Genomic DNA, 19,238 nt, shown 5'->3' on the forward strand with positions numbered 1-19,238 from the left:
TGGATCAGGATGTAACAATGCTAAACTCCAGTTTAGTCCAAAGCAACTAGTTCACACCTGCGCTGGTGTCTGCTACATTATTTTTTTTCTTTAGGGTATCCAGACAAATGTAAACAGAGGAGGAGCCTACATTTTCATTGTTTATCAGAAATGTATCTCATTTTGCTGTACATTCCTTTTTTAGGATGTGTTATCTGTTTAAAAAAAAAAAAAAGAAAAAGAAAAAAGAGAAGAAAAAACAGAAAAAAAGAAAAACATAAAAGATAAAAAACAAAAAACAAATGTGTAGTGAAAAAATCTCCTGTAACTTTGGATTAAGAGGTAACTGATCTTTTTAAAAAGAGAACTAAGTTATTTACTTTGTAAATGTGCTGATGGCATGGATCCATCTTACTGACCTCAGCATCTTTTTTTTTAAGATTTTGGGTTTTGTTTCAAATATTAAGTTATTTTAAATTGTGGTTGAAGCAATAGAAAATTGAAATATGGATTGTGCATGACTGTGTCTTGAGTGTAAAAATATTGCAGTTTGAAACTTGGACCTAAAGTATTGCAAATAAAAGTTATAAATACCCATGGATTGTGTGACTGCAGCATTTCCTATAGGATTTGCAGGATGCTGGCTGAAGAGAGAGCAGCTTCAGTCAGCTGCAGCATCACAGGCTTCATCTGTATGGCTTTGTGTGCTTGTAGCTTTGTCCTGTGCCACTAGTGTGTCATGTCCTGAAACAGGACTTAACCTGCCACCGGCCCATTTTCCTCTGCTAGTGGGGCTCCTTGTGCTCGCTGAAGCAGGCCTGCTGCCTTTCTGCTGCTCCCCACGCCGCACAAAGGAGTGCTGCGATTTTTCTGGTGCGTCTCCATTGTTCCATATTTGTAAAGAACCAACACCCCCTCCTGATGAATACGGTGAGTTACACGGACGGACGGCGATTAGCTGCAGCTGCTGCCCGGAAATCTTGGCAACTGCTTACTGAACACTGGTCACGTCACGTCAGCTCTTGTGCTGCTCCTCTCGCAACATGGGAGGGGGAGGGGAAATCACCTGGCCACCTGCTCAGAAGGTAAGTGATGCTGCAGTTAGCGGTATGGAGGCAGCCTGCACGCTGCTGTAGGTGCCGTGAGTCCACTGTTCCCTGCTGCGCTGGCTGCGTAGCCACAGTCTTCCCTAGCAGCGGCTCCATCTCTGAGAGTTTCACTGGTGGCTGCTAACAGTGGCAGAAGGTGGGGGAGTGGGGGCTGCAGCCTCTGCACAGGTGAGGGTGAGCCCCCTCACTCCGTCACACCTCAGCCTGGCCACCACGCCACATCCTGGCTCCCGTTCCCACGTGGTTCAGCGTCCCGCTGTGAGCCCAGCCACTCGGTACCACAGCCGGGGCCCTGCTACCTCTGGTCCCACGCAGCCGTTCCACAACTGCTGGGTGACTGGGTAACCCGGGCAGTGGTGGGAAAGGCAGGACAGCTGCCTCCCTTAAATGCAGGGGGGTCACCTGTCCCCCCTGCAGGGGACACAACCTGCCAGCACAGGCCAGCAAAGGGCTGTACGTTGGCCACAGAGAAGACACAAGTAAAGTAGCTGTGTGCATGTGTGCGCAGCCATGTAACCCACAGTCTCCCTGCCCAGCTTCATGTGTGCTGCTCGTGTCTATCTGTACATGTACTTCCCCCTCAGGTATGTGACCAGCAATTTATGTATGTGTATTTTTAAATGTGTGTGTACACACACCTTTACCTATGTGACAGTAGCTCTCTATAGTATATATGTGTATATATGTACACATAAAGCAAAACACTCTGGTTATCTATATATACTATACAACGTATTTTATAACTGCATATGTATATACACATACATTAAAAATATATTTATTACAAATAGTGAGAACAACGTGATTATGTACTGTTATCTATAGTGTGCATGTGTATAAAAGAGCTAATGCTGCTGTAATGCAAAAGTCATCAGTGAGAGAAAGCACGTCGTGGTTATGAAAGGGCCTCACAGAGAGACCCTTACGTAGCTGACAAACATACTAGCTGTTTACGTACACAATATATACATATATTAAATATGTCTGTATATATTTAAAAAGAGCACATCTTCTGTGACTATATAACTCACTCTAGCCCTATACATCTATATATGATATACACGTACAGTGAGACCTTTATATAAATGAACAAAGTCTCATGCTGTAGCTCTCTAGAGTATAGCAGATATAAAATTTTAGACATATATATGAAACCCTCATACTCTATTCCTAGTGATCTATTTGTATATGCATTTTATATGTATACACAGAGACCCTTAAAACTATGTAACACACACTCTTGCTATTTATATGTATAGTCTAGTACATACCATAATTTTATATGTATAATATCGCTATTTCTTTCTATATGCATATATACACATATGTATAGCTATACATATACATGTATCTATTAATATATGTGTCTACCTACATATTAATAAAATCTACAATATAGTATATAGACAGTGTTACAGTTATCTGTTCTCTGTGTATAAATTATATTTTATATAGAGAATACCTAGATATACAGAGACCCTTATATAACTATATAATTCTCTCTCCATCAACATATTTTATGTATTGTATGTATGTATGTATACATATATACATAACACATACATATAAATACAGTTATAAAATATATATGTAAGGATTGCTAAGGAGAGCAAGGGAACATTATATGGGGGTGTATGCAGATTTTAGAAATACCTATACTCATACAATATAATTATTACAGATAGCACGTGTGTTTAGTACTACAGAGATGCATGTACTCTATACTGTATACAGCTGTCAAGTGAGAGACGGGGGGGGGGGAAGGTGTGCAAGCACACATGTGCGCATATACACACTCACTCTTTCTTAACCTAAGCAGGCAGCCAGAGCGAAGTGTTCTGTAATTACAAAAAGCTAGCTCTCTCCCCCTGCCCCCCCCCCCCCCCATTATATTGGGAGGGGGGGGGTAGAGACCCTGCTATAACCATGGCGTGCTGTCTCTCCCACTAGCCATATACATTATAGTACCTATATGAATACCCATGCCCCCTAAAGACCAAGAGAGATGTAACTAGCTAACACATACTCTCACCCTCACTTTATATATATATATATATAAAACCAATTACATCATAGTTTATATATCCTACATGAGTCCGCACACATCCATATGCACAATCCCTCCATATAACCTCTCAAGCCATAGCCCTTATTTAATGCTCCCTTCTCAGCCATCTATATATCGTATAGCATATATTTATATATACAGAGGCCTTTCTATAAACGTTGCGCACAATATATATTGCCATGTATAGTATAATGCATGATGTTTTCTATAAATTATACACTATATATATTTATGCATGTGTGTGTGCATGCATGCACACACAGAGCCCTTCATATAATTCTCTCTAGCCATATATATACAAAAATATATTAAAACCAAAACTATTTAAAAATATTAAAACCTTTTTATATATTTACATACTCTATATATGGGGGGGATGGGGAAAGACATCCTTCTATTACCATGTAACTCTCCATTTTGTACATACATAGATAAGTTTAGATATGTATATGAAAACTTTGTAAGATGTATACATATATATACACAGACAAGACAGGCCCTCTTACAAATACATAATGATTTTCTATGTATATGTACAGAGACCCTTATAAAACAATCTCTTGTCCATCCATATGTTTTTAATATACATCTCTATATAGATTTAACTATGTGTGTGTACATACGTGTTATATATTTTTTATATATAGGAAAGAGTGTGCAAGCAACTTACGTAACACTTTGGTGGCCTTCTACAACGGGGTTACAGCGCTGACGGATGAGGGAAGAGTGACTGCTGTCATCTACCTGGACTTGTGCAAAGCATCTGACACTGCCCTGCACGACACCCTTGTCTCTAAACTGGAGAGACATGGATTTGATGGACGGACCACTTGGTGGATAAGGAATTCAAGAGTTGCGGTCAACAGCTCAATGTCCAAGTGGAGACCAGTGACGAGTGATGTTCCTCAGGGGTCGGGATTGGGACCAGCGATGTTTAACATCATTGTCGGGGACATAGACAACCAGACTGAGTGCACCCTCAGCAAGTTTGCTGCGACACCAAACTGTGTTGGATCGTTGACTGTGCTGGAGGGCAGGGGTGCCACCCAGAGGGACTGTGACAGGCCTGAGCAGTGGGCCTGTGCGAACCTCACAAAGTTCAGCAAGGCCAAGTGCAAGGTCCTGCACGTGGGTTGGGGCAATCCCAAGCACAGGTACAGGCTGGGTGGAGAACGGATGGAGAGCAGCCCTGAGGAGAAGGACTTGGTTGGGGGTGTTGGTTGATGAGAAGCTCAACATTACCCAGCGATGTGCGCTGTCAGCCCAGCCAGCCAACGGTATCCTGGGCTGCACCAAAAGCAGCGTGGCCAGCAGGTCGAGGCAGGTGATTGTGCCTCTCTGCTCTCCTGAGCCCCCTGCAGCGCTGCGTGCAGCTCTGGGGCCCAGCACAGGAAGGACACGGACCTGTCGGAGGGAGGCCGGAGGGGCCATGAAGATGCTCAGAGGCTGGAGCAGCTCTGCTGTGCAGACAGGCTGGGAGAGTTGGGGTGGTTCAGCCTGGAGAGGAGAAGGCTCCAGGGAGACCCTGCACAGCCTGCCAGTGCCTGACGGGGGCTGCAGGAAAGCTGGAGGGAGCTTTCACAAGGGCAAGTAGTGATAGGACAAGGGGCAATGGCTTTAAACTGAAAGAGGGGAGATTTAGATGAGCTATTAGGAAGAAATTCCTCACCGTGAGGGTGGTGAGACACCGGCCCAGGCTGCCCAGAGCAGCTGTGGGTGCCCCATCCCTGGCAGTGCCCAAGGCCAGGCTGGACGGGGCTCTGGGCAACCTGGTCTGGTGGAAGGTGTCCCTGCCTGTGGCACGGGCTGGTACTAGATGGGCTTTCAGGTCCCTTCCAACCCAAACCAGTCTGTGATTCTATGATTTCTCTCCTACTATCCATGCATGTCATATACATGTACATACAAAGACATATAAAAGATAGACCCTTACATAAAGAGACTGTTGTATATTTGTAACATACACGCTAGCTGTATTGTCACCCTGACAATAACCACCCGAGGGTGTTAAGAGAGCTGGCTAAGGGAGGTTTAAAGGAGGATCCAGGAAATTACAGGCCCATCAGTCTTACTTCAGTCCCTGGGAAAGGTAAGGAACAAATCCTCCTGGGGACTATCACACATCAAATGAAGCACATGATTGGGAAAAGCCAGCATGGACCCACCAAGGGCAAATTGTACTTGACAAACCTGATTGCTGCCTGCCACGTAACCTGCTTGGCTGATTTGGGGTGAGTGGTGGACATTGTCTACCTGGATTTCCCCAAGGCTTTCACTAGGGTTTCCCATAGTTTCCTCTTCGAGAAAAATTGATCAGCACCCAGAAGAAGGTGGTGTTAAATAGATCCTTTTCAAACTGGCAACCTGTCACAAGTGGGTCCCCCGGGGATTAATATTGGGCCCCAATGCTGTTCGTAAGTGATCTTGAAGACGGGATCGACTGTACCCTCACAAGGTTTACTGATGATACCAAGCTGACTGGGGAAATGGACACTTTGTAAGGGAGAGCCACCCTGCAGGAAGGCCTGGGTGGCTGGAAGAGTGGAGTAACAAGAGCCTTATGAAGCTCAACAAGGACAAGTGTAAGGTCTTGCACCCGGGAAAACAGAATCCAAGAGCACTGGACAGGCTGGGATCTACCCGGCTGGGGAGCAGCTCTGTGGAAAGGGATCTGGGGGTCCTGCTGGGCAACGAGCTCAATATGAGCAAACAGTGTGCTGCTGTGGTGAAGAGAGCCAGCAGGATGCTGGGCTGCTGAAATAAGGGCAACACCAGCAGAGGTAAAGAACCATTAGCCCATTCGGCGCTTGTCAGGCCACACCTGGAATTCAGTGTTCAGTGTTGGTCCCTGCTACACAGAAAAGATGTGGACGGGCTGAGAGGGTCCACAGAAGGGCCACAAAGACGATCAGAGGACTGGGAAGCGTGCCATAGAGGAAAGGCTGACAGAACTGGGTTTGTTCAGCCTTGAGAAGAGAAGGCTTAGGGGACACCTTATCACCATGTTCCAGTACTTAAAGGGTGAGTACAAAGAAGACAGAAAGTCCCTTTTTACAAGGAGTCACATGGAAAAGACAGGGGTAAGGGGTATGAGTTACTCCTGGGGAGATTCTGACTGGACACAAAAGGACAATTCTTCACAATGACAACAATCAGCCATTCGAATAATGTCCCCAGGGAAGCGGTAGATTCCCCAGCATTGGATAAAAAATTTTAAGATTTGGCTGGACAGGGCCCTGGTCTGTCTCGTCTAGACCATGGTTTTACCAAAAAGGTTGTACCAGATGATCTGTGAGGTCCCTTCCAACCTGGGATTCCATGTATCCCAGAACATGTATGTACATGTGTACACGCCACAGAGCCTTAAATAACATTTCCTCTCTCTAACCATCTATATTATATACCGCCTATTTTTATACATTATACATACACGGCGCCCCTTCTGTAAATACAACACGCTCTCTCTGTACTGTATTTGTATCTGAAGACCCGTTGCCGCAGGAGAGGCGCCGGGGCTCGGTCAGCTCCGTGTGTGTATGCAGGCAGGCATGCACAGCGCCGTGTCCCCCCGGCCCCCGCCGCCGCCCCTCACGCCCTCCCGGCCCCGCACTCCCCTCACGGCGCCCCGGCCCCGCGCTCCCCTCACAGCCGCCGCCGCCAACCCCGCCGCGCCGGGGCAAGATGGCGCCCGCCTCACTCCCGCCCGGGCAGGCGGCGGTGCCGCAGCGGGGCGCGGGCTCCCCCACGCGGCGGCGGGCGGCGCGGCACCAGCGCCCCCCGGCCCATCAGCGGCGCGGCGAGCGCGCCGCGGGGCTCAGCGGCCGACATGGCGGAAGGGCCGGCTGTGCGGCGCGGATGCCCCGGGGCGGGAGGCCGCGGTCTGGCGCGTTGCCGGCCAGGCCCCGCTGCCCACCGTGCCTGAGCACACGGACCCCTGCCCCCGCACACTCACAGCGTCCCCCCTGAGAAGGGGTCCCAGCGCCCCCCCCCCCCCCCCCCCCCAGGGGAAGGGGTCCCAGAGTTCCCCCCTGAGAAGGGGTCCCAGCGTCGTGTGTCCCCCCCCAGGGGAAGGGGTCCCAGAGTTCCCCCCTGAGAAGGGGTCCCAGTGTCGTACCCCCTGAGGAAAAGGGGTCCCAGCATCGTCCCCCCATCCTGAGGAGAAGGGGTCCCAGCATCCGTGCCCACCCCCCCCCCCCAAGAAGGGGTCCCAGCGTCCCCTCCTCCTGAGGAGAAGGGGTCCCAGTGTCCCTCTCCTCCCAAGGAGAAGGGTCCCAGCATCTCCCTTCAGAGAAGAAGGGGTCCCAGGATCGTCTCCCCCCGAGGAGAAGGGGTCCCAGCGTCCCCCCGAGGAGAAGGGGCCTGGCCCTGCCTGCCTGCAGAGTCACGCTGCTGTGGGAGCAGCAGGCGGCGGGGATGCCCAGCTCAGCTGCTGGGCCTTTTTCCCTGCACCCAAGTCACCATGGGCGTGGTGGTCCTGGCACGGGCAGGGGGACAGACACAAAGGTGCGGTGGCTCCTAGCGCAGCGCCTGCAGGCGTGCCAGCCTTAGTGCTGACTCCTTTGGGGTAGAAGAGGCCTCCATAAGTGACCGCCGATAGGCGCAGCGCTTACCTGGCGGCACCAACAGCCGGTTGTTTTCCCCACGAGTTGCAGACGGTAACACGCACTCCCGAACACTGCAGCTGTGGCACCGTTCACACCTGGGACCATATTCTGCACCCCCGCCGGGAGGCCATGCTGCAGCAGCTGCTATCTGTCACCTACCCTGCAGCCACCCTAGAGCGAGAATTCAGAACAGTGAGCATTTAATTGAGACAAACAGCAAAGAAACGGGTGGAGCGGAGCTCTTCCAGCCCCGGCAGCACCACTGTGCGTGGTGCTCAGCAAAGGCGGCCCGTTATCTCCGCAGAGGTGCTGCTCTGGTGTGCCATAGGAGGCAAATAAGCATCTGCCCAGGCCTAACGGCAAGGCGAGTCAGGGATTCACATCCTGGTGGAGAGAGCAGGGAATGGGAACACAGCAGTCAGGATAAAAACTGAGCTTCAATAAAATAAAGAGCATTTTAAGTAAATACTATAAATAGCACTCTGCCTGGGGGCTCCGGCTGGAGAGTGGTCTGAATCACACCATAAAACCTAGCAGGACCCCGAGACGCCGCTGTTGGGCAGCCAGGGACAGGGCGAGCCCCCAGCCCTGGGGCTTGGCCTTCCTCAGGGTGAGGGACAGCAAGGAAGGCTACGAACAGTGGAGAGCACAGCGAGCTGGGAACTCGTGGGGGGAAAGCAGGGAGCAGTTGTGAAGTAAAAGGTAGGTGTGGGGGGAGAACTGTTCAGTGAAGAGCTGAGATACATTTTTCTTCTTGAGCAAGCTGAAAAATGTCATTTTGGGTCACCCCAGAATGATTTCTTTTATCTGAAACCAACTGTTTCATCTCAGAAATTACTGAACACATTTATTTTTTTGTTAAACTTTTATTTAAGTCACTTCACATTAAAAAATAAAGGAAGGTTGAAATGAAACATTGTCTAACTACTTCCTCGTCTTAATTTTTGGGAACCAAAACTCTTTGCTGAAGGTGGCCAAAGTGCATACATAAATGCAGTCCCTCACAAAAAAAAAAACAAAAAAAACAAACCATTCATTTTTCCACAAGTTTTCATTAATTGTTAAAAAATACTGGCCAGGAGTACAATGATGACCTGGTAACATTTGATCTTAAATTCCTGTATCTGTCTGAAAAGTAAATCCTCTTATCTCAAACATATCATCACATTTACCACCTATGTAAGAGAAAACCCAGCAGAGCTGGCTTTGCTTTCAGTGCATGGCAAGACGTACAAAAGGAGAAAGAGCCCACAGAGCAGCAGGTGCCCTGCCCTGCCCGGGCCCTCGTGCAGCAAGCCCCTTTCAAGCCACTCCTGCCTTGGCTTCACCTAGGATTGCCTGGAAGCCAGAAGCCTCTGTACATCAGCACAGCCTATCGTGGTTCCCAGGTTGGATCAGCTCCTGCTGCTGGGCAAATCCTGCCTGTTCCAACTACTTCCAACAATTAATAAATGCAGAGGTACAGACATTCTGCTTGGTCTCAGCATGCCTGAGCTCCCACAGCTACCAGCGCTGGACTGCGACACCCTCAGGGCAATGCTGAGAGAGCATCAGAGCTCTATTTCCAGCTGGACCAGCACTGGTGTTCAAGGGCCCCTGTCTCCACAGCATGAGGACAAACTGGGAATGTCTTGAGCTGGGTCAAAACGCCAAATATCGAGGCCTAAAAATCAGGAGTTTTATACACTCCACCCTGACTTCCTTCTTTGTCAGGCTGTACACAACAAAGAATTGCTGGTCAAGCTCCCACTGCCTCGCTGATGCTGGGGACGACCCTTACACAGATGCTGAAATGTGGCAGCAGCGCTGGGAGCTGAAGGCCAGGGCTGCAGGGCTCAAAGGACACAGCCAAGGGACCCCCGCTCTGGCTTGGAGTTGAGATGGCTTTGTGCCCTTGATGAGCTCAGGCAAGCACTGGGGCAGGGAGGCGTAAGCCTCCGGTCTCCTGCCAGCTGCCTGCATTCGCAGAGGGGAAAGCAGCCTGGCCGTGCTGGGCGCCACCTCTAAGAGGCATCTTCTTCAGGCTAAACACCGACCTAAATCAATCAGCTGGCCAAGCCAACCCCTCCTTACTGCACCCATCTCTTACAGAACAGCTCCTGGAGAAAAGTCTGTCTGAAACAGGGGTCATACAACATGACCTATGCTGCTCTGCCTCAGCGTGCTCTCCTGCACACCTTGCTGCCCTACAAATCGCAGTGTGGAGCTTTAACGGTGCTGGAATGCCAGTATGGTGCTTTCCACCTGTACGGTGAAGGTGTGTCAACAGGCTACAGTCACCCATCATGCCACACTGCTGAGAAGCAGCTACCACAGCATCAAATAGTATGTGAGGAGAAGCAAAGCAAACAGGTCTGTGTGCAGGGCTCAGACTGAGCTGCAGTTCCCTGTGTGGCTTGCCCAAGCTCCGGTCTGTATGAGAAAGTTCACACTTTTTTTTTTAAACAAAAAGTTTACAGACATATCTGTGAGTAAGAAACTATGAAGCTATAAGTTTATAGAGAATTACACTTGCCTGTGGGGCTGTCAACCACATGTAGTTCACATCTGACAAATGCTCTGCGTGCCAAATGGCTTGAGCCCAAGCTATTTAAAAAGAGAGCTGGATTTAGGTACTTGGTACATGCAACTACGCTGATGGCAGTATAATACCATTCATAGCCTTACATTCCATCTTCAACATATCACACAAAGCACTTTCCCACCACAGCAATGATCCTTTTGGAGTACTGAGGAGACTTCAAAACCATTTGTGAAAACTATCTCTATTGAGGGCCATTTTATAAATTATAAAAATTACACAAAATGGCTGATGCGGTTATGAGGTACACAGAAATCCAAATTTCCTGACTCTAAAAAAGGCAGAATAGTCATCCTTTAGCTTCACTTTCAAGACCAGAATTTGCAACCATATAAAATCCATTTCCAAGTCATCTAACAAGTGAGCCTCTTACACTGCCAGGATCACTGCACAGCTTGACAACGCAGAAATGTCTGCTGTGAGGAAACTCTGCCATCAGGCTATATGCAAAAATGAAAAGAAAGTTTGTACCAGAACCCTGCTTCGAAGGAAATAGAAACAATGCCTGTCCTCCATTATACCCAAGCTACACTTCATCAAAGATGTCAGCTCTGTCAGCAAAAAAACAATGCGAAATTTTGAGAGTGAAGCCTGGTACCTGCCAGGGCACAGCTTCTTTGGTTTACAATGCATCATAATTGAGAGTGAATTTTTTCCTCTTTCAATCTGGTGCTACACATCACATCCAATGAAGCACAAGGAGTGTTGTACAATTTTTAGCATCATGTGGATTAAACAAAGCCTCTTTAGCAAGGAGGCTCCCATTACTCAATTTGTCCTCTGAGCAAAACCATAGTGGAATTGTGAAGCGCCCTTCCCTTAGCCAGAGATACTAGTTTGCCAGCCTGAGGTGAACAGAAGAATAAAAAAGTCAATCTGAGAGCCTTTCTGCAGGCAATGCTCTTATTTGCTGTGGTGTTCAAATCAGCACTGCAAGATCTGTCCTTCTATTTTAATGTTCTGCCCCGGCATGCCTGGTCTTAAGGCTACGACCTATGACTGAACTCCTTGAATAATGACACTTTCACCAAGGAACAGAAACATCTGATCTGTTGCAATAACAATGAAACTCATCAGGAATTTTATATCCCTATATGGGGAAAAAAATTCCAATCAAAGCTTAAAAAAATCTCCCTCCCAAATACAGCCTGACAGTGAACAAGGACTGAAACATGCAAATCCACCTTGTGCTTGCCACGCCACCAACCTGCTGGTACATGACCATGGAGATGCAGCCGTTCCTGCCTGTCTCCCGTCCCACTGCTGAGAACAGATGATGGTGTGCTGGGAACCTGTGAGAACAGTCACACGTGCTTCCAGCTCATGTGCCGAAAGCTCCTGAAAGATGCTGCTGGAGAATACAGTCGTATCTTAATTAGCTTATCTGCTAATGCTTAGTTTGGCCCCTCTTCTACTGTATTTGCTGTATCATGAACATATATATGTGTATAACTATGCATTTTCCCCTCTTTAAAAGCCTCTCTCCCTGTTATCATGGATAATGGGGAGAGTTAGAGGGCTTTTTCTTTTTAAAGTGATTATGATTATGCGCAACCTTTGCTCCCAAGTCATTCACACAGAAAGCACAGACAAGCCCCCCTGCTGTGAGGTGACAGCTCTGTCTGGCTCTGCGGGGCTTTGGTATTCATAGCTCCACGAGGTCATCGCTGGAAAAAACCTTGACGGTGATGTGACCTGGCACCTCGGTTGCTTCTCGGCTGCCTCTCCCTTGGAGCTGCAGAGTCTGCTGTTCTCTGGGGTCACTGGGTGAAGCTGCCAGCACCGCCTGTCCAAGGAACTGGTCACACAAGATGTTGCTGTTCCAGACCTAGAAACAAGGAAACAGAAATAAACCCAGCTGAAGCAGTGCTTCTTTCACACTGCACTGAAAGGGTTGTGCTGGAGGAGGGTCATCCTCATTAACCAAAAAAAAAGCAGTGAGGAGGGGGCAAACATCTAAATTTAGCTAACTGTCTAGAAAGCATGTGGGAGATTCTGGATTTGCATGCTCATTTACATACGCTATGCAAATAAGGAGCTAAATACAGCTTTTTGCTTTCTAGGTCACAGCCTGCCTAGAAGAGGAATAAAAATTACCTGTTTGAGCTCATCAACAGTAAAAATCTACATGCAATCAAAAGTGTCTGTGCCACTGACCATTTGTGCTCACCTCTGCAGTGTCCAGTGCTTTTCCTCTGACTGTGTTAGAGCCAGGCCCGCACTGCTAGACCAAGGGACAGCAGTAGGTTTGGAGTCCTTGGACATGTCCTTTGTCACTACTCAGGATGTGCTTGGGCATATAGCAAGCAGCAACTGAAAAGATGTTAGCAGTGGGCTTTGCGGCTCGTCTCATATGCCAGTCTTTGGTCTGTCAAGTTCATTAGTATCTAATTTTCAGTTATCCTGGAAAAGTCAAAGTGTTCGAGCTGCAGTGCAGGGAGATGGAGTGAGGTCCCATGTGCAAAGCAAATCTTTACTAAGGATTAAGCAATCCTGCACATGCCAAGAACACAGACCATGTTCCATCAGCTATTGTACCAGTTCCCTCTAATCTATAACTGCAGTCTGTGGGTTGGGGGATAACACCATTATCATCCTCCTCCTATTTATAATATTTGTAGAATATACCTATTAGTTCCAAAGGGTACTATGGCACAGGGGTACTATGCACCAGTACTGCATTAGGCAGTGGAAAGTCAGAAATGTATCTCTTCTTGCAATACAGTGCTATAAAGCTATTTCAATTTCTGGCACTTACAAGGACAGTGAATTGATTCACAGATTCACTGTATGATCTCCCCACACTGATGAAAGACAATATAGTCCTTAGAATTTCTCTAATACTGAACAACTGCGTGTACAAACTGAAACGCTGGTCTACTCTCCCTACGTTTTCCTGGACCGCCTCATCTAAATACCAAGCTCTAAATACCTCCAGTTAGTGCTCAGGTAACAGTGTGGTCTAGTTCCCACAGGACTAGAATTCAAGGTGAAAAACTTCTTAATAGCAACCTTAGCTTTGGTTTTATTTCAAACACTGCCTCTGGACAACACTCGACTTTTCTTTGTCTCTGTTTTGTCAGGTACCACATGAGACAAAACATAGTTCTGTAGATTCCTTCCAATCCTTGGAATGAAATATGCCTTCTGATTCCTAGGTATCAGCAGTTGCTGTTTTATGGAAGAGACCTAAACTAGAGACTCAGCAGAGCAGCTGAATAGCTCCGGGCATAGCCCAGTAAGGGGAGCGGAGGTTCTCACATTCCGTGCTGGGTATCAGTCATACGAAGGAATAGTTGGCACACATCAAGCGCAGTGATGCTGCTGTGCTCCCCTACCGGCCTTTAGCAGCCCACCCCAAGTGGCTTGTCTCACCTGGACAATGATAGGGCTGTCTATGTTCTTTCTGTAGAAGATCACTTGTGTGTCGAAGATGGGACTGGTCGTATCATGTTGCACAGGGGAGCGCATGCTTTGGTTCTCACACTTGATAAGCACATAGGGATCCGCTCCTAAAACACAACCAGCAGCACAGCTCTTAGAACACAAAATGGCAGCTGAGACCTGCCCAGAAACCCAGCAGAAGCAACCCCCTCCTGTGCACGGCAGCACCACTCTAACTGAGCGCAGGAACAGGGCAGAGAACGTGTCACATCCACTGCCAGCTGCCCATCACCAGCAGAGATCAAATACCTCAACCTTGGTACAGCTGGATGCTCAGAGCTGGAAACCAAGCACCATGTGCTGTGGAAGCAGCTCACTCCTAGACTGGGACTGCAGTCTTTCCACATTCCCTTGCTGTGTAACCTCCTGGCTCATCTAACAGAAGGTCTTCAAAGTGACTCTTTAAGCTCCCCGACACTGCTCTAGATGTGAGAGCCAAAACGCACCTGCGCCTGTGCAATCTGATAGGTAGTTCTTGGTGCCTGGGTGAAAAAAACCCCGAAGGTAAAGACTGTTCATCATCCATAATTCCTACGGAGAGCAACAACCAGAACTGCCCAGAACTGCTCTTAGATCACTGAACGCACATCTCAGTGCCCACCTTTACACTGCCTAGGTTGAAAGTGCTGTTTACTGCATTCTGATACAAGTGTTAGTGTTAGGAGGTAGTTTTCAAGAAGCAGTTTCTCTTCCAGAAAGTAAAATACTGTCAAAATGCAAAAATATTTTTCAGGAGTGCACTGGTTGCAATAAAGTTTTCTGTGGGAAACTGTCAAAGCAAATCCTCCCCAGTTTTCATTTCATTCTCATGAACCTGAGACAATTTCTTTGGTTTTATCATTTTGATCCATTTTAAAGTTTATGTTATCACATGTGTGTATCTATTATAGGACCTAGTTAATGTTTTAGATTATACTTTAATCATATGTAACCCACTGAGATTATTTAACATTCCAGAAACGCTTTGTTGTTTTTACACTGAACATTTTTACTTTGTTACAAATGTTGCTATTTTCTTTCCATTCCAACAGGGAGCAAGGGCCGATTGGGAAATACCTGCCTTTATCCTCAAATAGAACAGACTGTTTGACTTATTAACATATAATTAAACAAAAGCACTACCTTTTTTTTTTTTTTGTATTTCAACACAACTGTTTCTGTCCATTCTCATCATTAATGACAGCATACTTGTTTTTGCACACCTTGCTACTTTTTAGATAGGGATTTTAAATAAACCCACTGAATATGTGTAAGTGTAAGTCAGACTTGTGATCATTTCTTACGCACATTTCATCACCACCTACTTGCAAATGGAATGACAGCCATAAAGCAGCATCACTTTAAGGCAGCTTTCATTTTTAAAGAATTCATATCCATATTGATATTCCTCAAACATGTCACTCCTTTATAAGGACAGATACCAACATGTCACGCAAACAAACCATGAAACAGCTACATCCAGAACAGAAGGAGCTACTTCCACTTAGGAGAAAGAAACAGATTTTTCCGTGTGCTACACCATGGTTACACCTGGCCAAACATGCGACAGGCCTGTCACCCTGACAGCATCTCACACTTTCTATAGCAGGTAGCAGTGCATTGGCTTTTCTGATAGGCAATTACTTTCTGTGTCACTGGATGTGTGGATTTAGCTCTGGGGCACGGGGCGGCACCATGCTGTGTAATCAGTGATAGAAAAGCTCCCCTCTTTGCAAAAAGATTTGGAAAATGGATCTGAATAAATGGGGTCTTGCATGAAATGGTGTCAACTACTTTGGCCAAAGGCAAAGAGCAAAGCAACATCTGATCATTAACAGTAATTAAGAGACAAAAGGCATAAGAAGGGGTGGGGAAAGGGCACAGAGCTCAGAGGGGTAACAGGCATATCTGCTGGACCAGGGAGCTGTTAATGAAGGGACCTGCTAAGTGAAAGGAAAAGGAAACCTAACATTTGAAAGAAACAAATTCAAATTCTGAGAAAGAGCTAGAATAAAAAAGAGGGACATGAAAGGCACCTGCACAGCACAACCTCACGATGGCATTGCTGAATGGTCAGTTAGATGAGGAGGCCTGGCTCCAATTCCAGAACAAAAGAAAGAAATGGGAGAGCTGAACGTGTGGAATGAGACAAGGGTCATTCTCAGCTACAGCTGGCCCAGTTCTTTGTAGCTCTGGGCCTGATTTATTTACAGTACAAAGACAATGCAGAAAGGGCTGCTAATGTGGAAAAGCAACATTCTAGTATTCACCATGAGCTGGGAATGAAAGCAACTGGAGCTGCTACTCTGGCAACTGGAAGTGGAAGGAGGACTGGGTTCAGTTCTCAGGAGCATGTATGACTCAAGTTATGCCCCGAACAGCACCCTGTGTATAAACACCTGTTCCATCTCAGTCCTATGGCCGTGCTGTTGTGGGCATTAGGAAGTCATACAAAAGAATAGCACAAAGGAAAAAGCTGGAATCTGTAAAAGCCAGAAACACTTAGACAGTAATGACATTTCTAAGGCTTAAAGAAACCAATGCACAGCAGTCCAAGGCTAACTTTTTTTTTTCTTTTGAGAATTAGACTAAGAATCTAACATCCACATCCTTCAGCACTGTACTAAAACAAAAGCTTTCTAGAAAACATTCTTGAGAAAATGTTCTCAGAGACATTCCCACTCTTCTTCAGCTAGACCACTCTTAGTGGTATACGGAAGGTTATGACAAACTCAGTCACTGGAAAAAGGCATAGGCCAAAAAGAGCAGACACAGTGCTGACACACAAGCACTGCCTTGGGAATTAAAACAGGTTGTTTTGACTTTTGCAGCTGAGCCTTTGCTCATGTGATACCTCTTAACTTCTCTTGCAATACAGATAATAAATGGGAGTCTTCCCACTGGCATCAGTAAATCCTCCCCACACCTCTGCTCTGTTTTCTCTCTGCTTCCCTTCTCACGCTTTGACTGGGTATTTACCAGCTGCTTTTTCCCCTCTCCTTCCTTCTATTTCTCAGACTGCTCCCAAGGCAACTGCCTTTAAAGGTACCAGATACTCTGCTTACCAGGTATGTCACGTACCAGGGATCACAACGCCTGATTTAGAAAACAAGTGGTGAAAGCCCATTAAACATGCAGATTCAACATGGAATTTCAGTGGGAAAACTTAAAAATGCAAAAGATATTTGTTCTCAAAGATAAGCTCTTGGGAAAAGCATGTGACAGACAGTAGTGTGAGCAATTTTTAAAACAGATTTGGGAACGAGAGACAACATCTCCAAGCACACAGTGCTTCCCCATCTTCTTGCAAAACTGCCACTGCACTTGCTTCACACATAGTTGGATCAACTTCAGAACAAGCTAAGTTGGAGAGAGGTACTTCCAAGAGAAGCAGCCTATATGCATTCAGAATTGAACCTGGGCAGTGAGGTTCACCCACTATTCTTGACAACAGCAAAGCACCATTATTTTTTTCCAGACAAGACAATGGATCAGAGACAGCAGCAAGGAGGAGCTTTCTAATAAGCATTTAAAATAGAGATTAAACAAACTTCTTCTGGCAGGCAGCAGGATTTTGATGACGACAAGCTCATGAACCAGGCCAAGTGTGCACTTGCTGTGCAGTCTTCATTCTCTTCCAGTGTTGCTGAAGTAGTTGCTCAGAAATTTGTGCTAAGCACAACTCTTGGATGACAGCGATAGGCTTATGTGAAGAATGGTGCATTCAAGTCTAAAATCTCTCTATCCTAGTTATAAATAAATAAATAAATAAATAAAAAGGTATCTCTGTTCAGGCTGCTGAACAGCAGCATCCTCCAGTGTCAAGAGTATAGAGACATCCTGATGTTTTCAGGAGTTTGTCACAGAGATGTAATGCCGTGCCTCAGTTCTCAGAAGCTTCAGAATGAATCATAACCTCCTTTATCATAAAGCTTTGTCTTCTCTCTGTGCTCAGGGATGATAGCGACAAACCAGGCGGGTGGCTGGACAAGGCAGAATACAGCTGCCAGATGACAGAGACTGAGCATAAGAAAAGAAGCAGCTTGAGAGCTGAGACGCTGCAGATCAGAAGGTGATGAAGTCAGGAAACCCTTGTGAAATGCAGCGGGGCTAATCAGACACAGCAGCTCACATAGAAACAAGTTGCCAACAACCTCCACACCAGAAAATGAGCAACCTTTGTGTGAGGTCCTCTTAGCAGCAGGCAAACACAACCACTTAATCTACCTATTTTCTACTTGAATAAACGTATTGACTGCGCCTAACCTGAAAGGAAACCTCTACTTGTCACTCCCAATGGCAATTGCTGTGTGGTCTCTTCCCTTATCTCACAGTATTCATTAGACAGGATGCTGCTGCTGACTTTTAAATCTAGTTCACATCAGGAAAGGCTTCCAGAGCAGCACGTAAGGCGGCTATCTCGGTAACTGCCCCTGTGACTTTGAGGTCTACGCTCACTTCTGAGAAAGCTGGTCTTTTTCGAACACCTGGCTGCTATTTCTCCTTGAGTGAGAGAAGCATGGGAGAAGGTCCCGATGTGGAGCCAGAGAATCCAGAAAGGAGATCAGAGCCGACAAGGAGTTGCATTTTTGTAGCAGTATTGAGAAGCAATCTTAGACTATGGGATATTTAGTGTCCCTGGAGACATTACTTTCTAGTGTAAATTTACAATCCAGCCAGTGTGCTTCAAGGAATTTCTATATCCACCCTTTTAACCTACCAAAAGAAACCCAAGATGCGAGAAACATGTACCATACCCAGCTTTTTATGTTACCAGAAATGGACTTTAGTACCAATCAAGAACTTTGCTAAATTTCCCAGCAAGGTGCCTTTAGGAGGCAGAGTGCCAGTTACGGATGTTATCCTGGTCATTGCACAGTTTGATTTTATTGTGTAGCACAAATGACAGCAGTGCGTATTTGGCTTCGTGGGTTTTTCTTATTTACACACTCTCCCTACTTCATTTGTCTGAAGCTGCTGTAAGATATAGCATTCTGCAAGACAATCTATGAATGTACTCTGTGAGTCAGAGATCCTTATAGGAAAAAAAAAGGCTAATAAAGATTCAAACAGGGATTCACAGCAGTATTCAAGATAATGGGGATGCTACTGAAGTGAAGTAACTCAGCTCTCCTTCAGTGCCCCCTGAGCAGATGTGATTTGGAACTACAGCCTGAAAAGAGACAAAGGCTTCTACTGAAAGCTTTATGTTGGTATAAAAGGAAAATATTTAACTTTTTTCGTGAAGTTTTATTCAAAGTCAAACAATAAGATTCATCTAGGTTTTGTTCTCCTTATATTTTTGATGAATTTAAAAATGGCACATTGTTTCACGCAGAGAAACGGAAACACTTCAGAAAAAAATTGACAATGATAGATTGATTTTTTTTTTTTAACACTTGATGAATTCAGTACTAATTCAAAAATAGTATCACTTGACCCAATTATGTGGGTTTTCAGCAGATGAAATATTC

General features: G+C 46.2%; 1 protein-coding gene across 6 annotated transcripts in view; it reads right to left on the minus strand.

Annotated features, from left to right (window-relative positions):
- The window catches only part of CAPN6 (calpain 6), an 80,972-nt gene that overhangs the window by 5,506 nt on the left and 56,228 nt on the right, over window positions 1-19,238 (minus strand). For 4 of the 6 annotated variants that reach the window (XM_056359506.1, XM_056359507.1, XM_056359508.1 and 1 more), the window contains 2 exons: window positions 13,717-13,853; window positions 8,607-12,169 (listed from right to left, as the gene is read on the minus strand). In XM_056359506.1, the coding sequence (XP_056215481.1) occupies window positions 11,987-12,169; window positions 13,717-13,853 (320 nt within the window). In that variant the 3' untranslated portion in view covers window positions 8,607-11,986. Of the gene's footprint in view, window positions 1-7,766; window positions 7,932-8,606; window positions 12,170-13,716; window positions 13,854-19,238 lie in introns of those variants that run through there. The other 2 variants (XR_008825435.1, XR_008825436.1) reach the window with 2 other exon arrangements.

The sequence above is a fragment of the Falco biarmicus genome, chromosome 14 (genome assembly GCF_023638135.1).
Source record: "Falco biarmicus isolate bFalBia1 chromosome 14, bFalBia1.pri, whole genome shotgun sequence".
Lineage (NCBI taxonomy): Eukaryota > Metazoa > Chordata > Aves > Falconiformes > Falconidae > Falco > Falco biarmicus.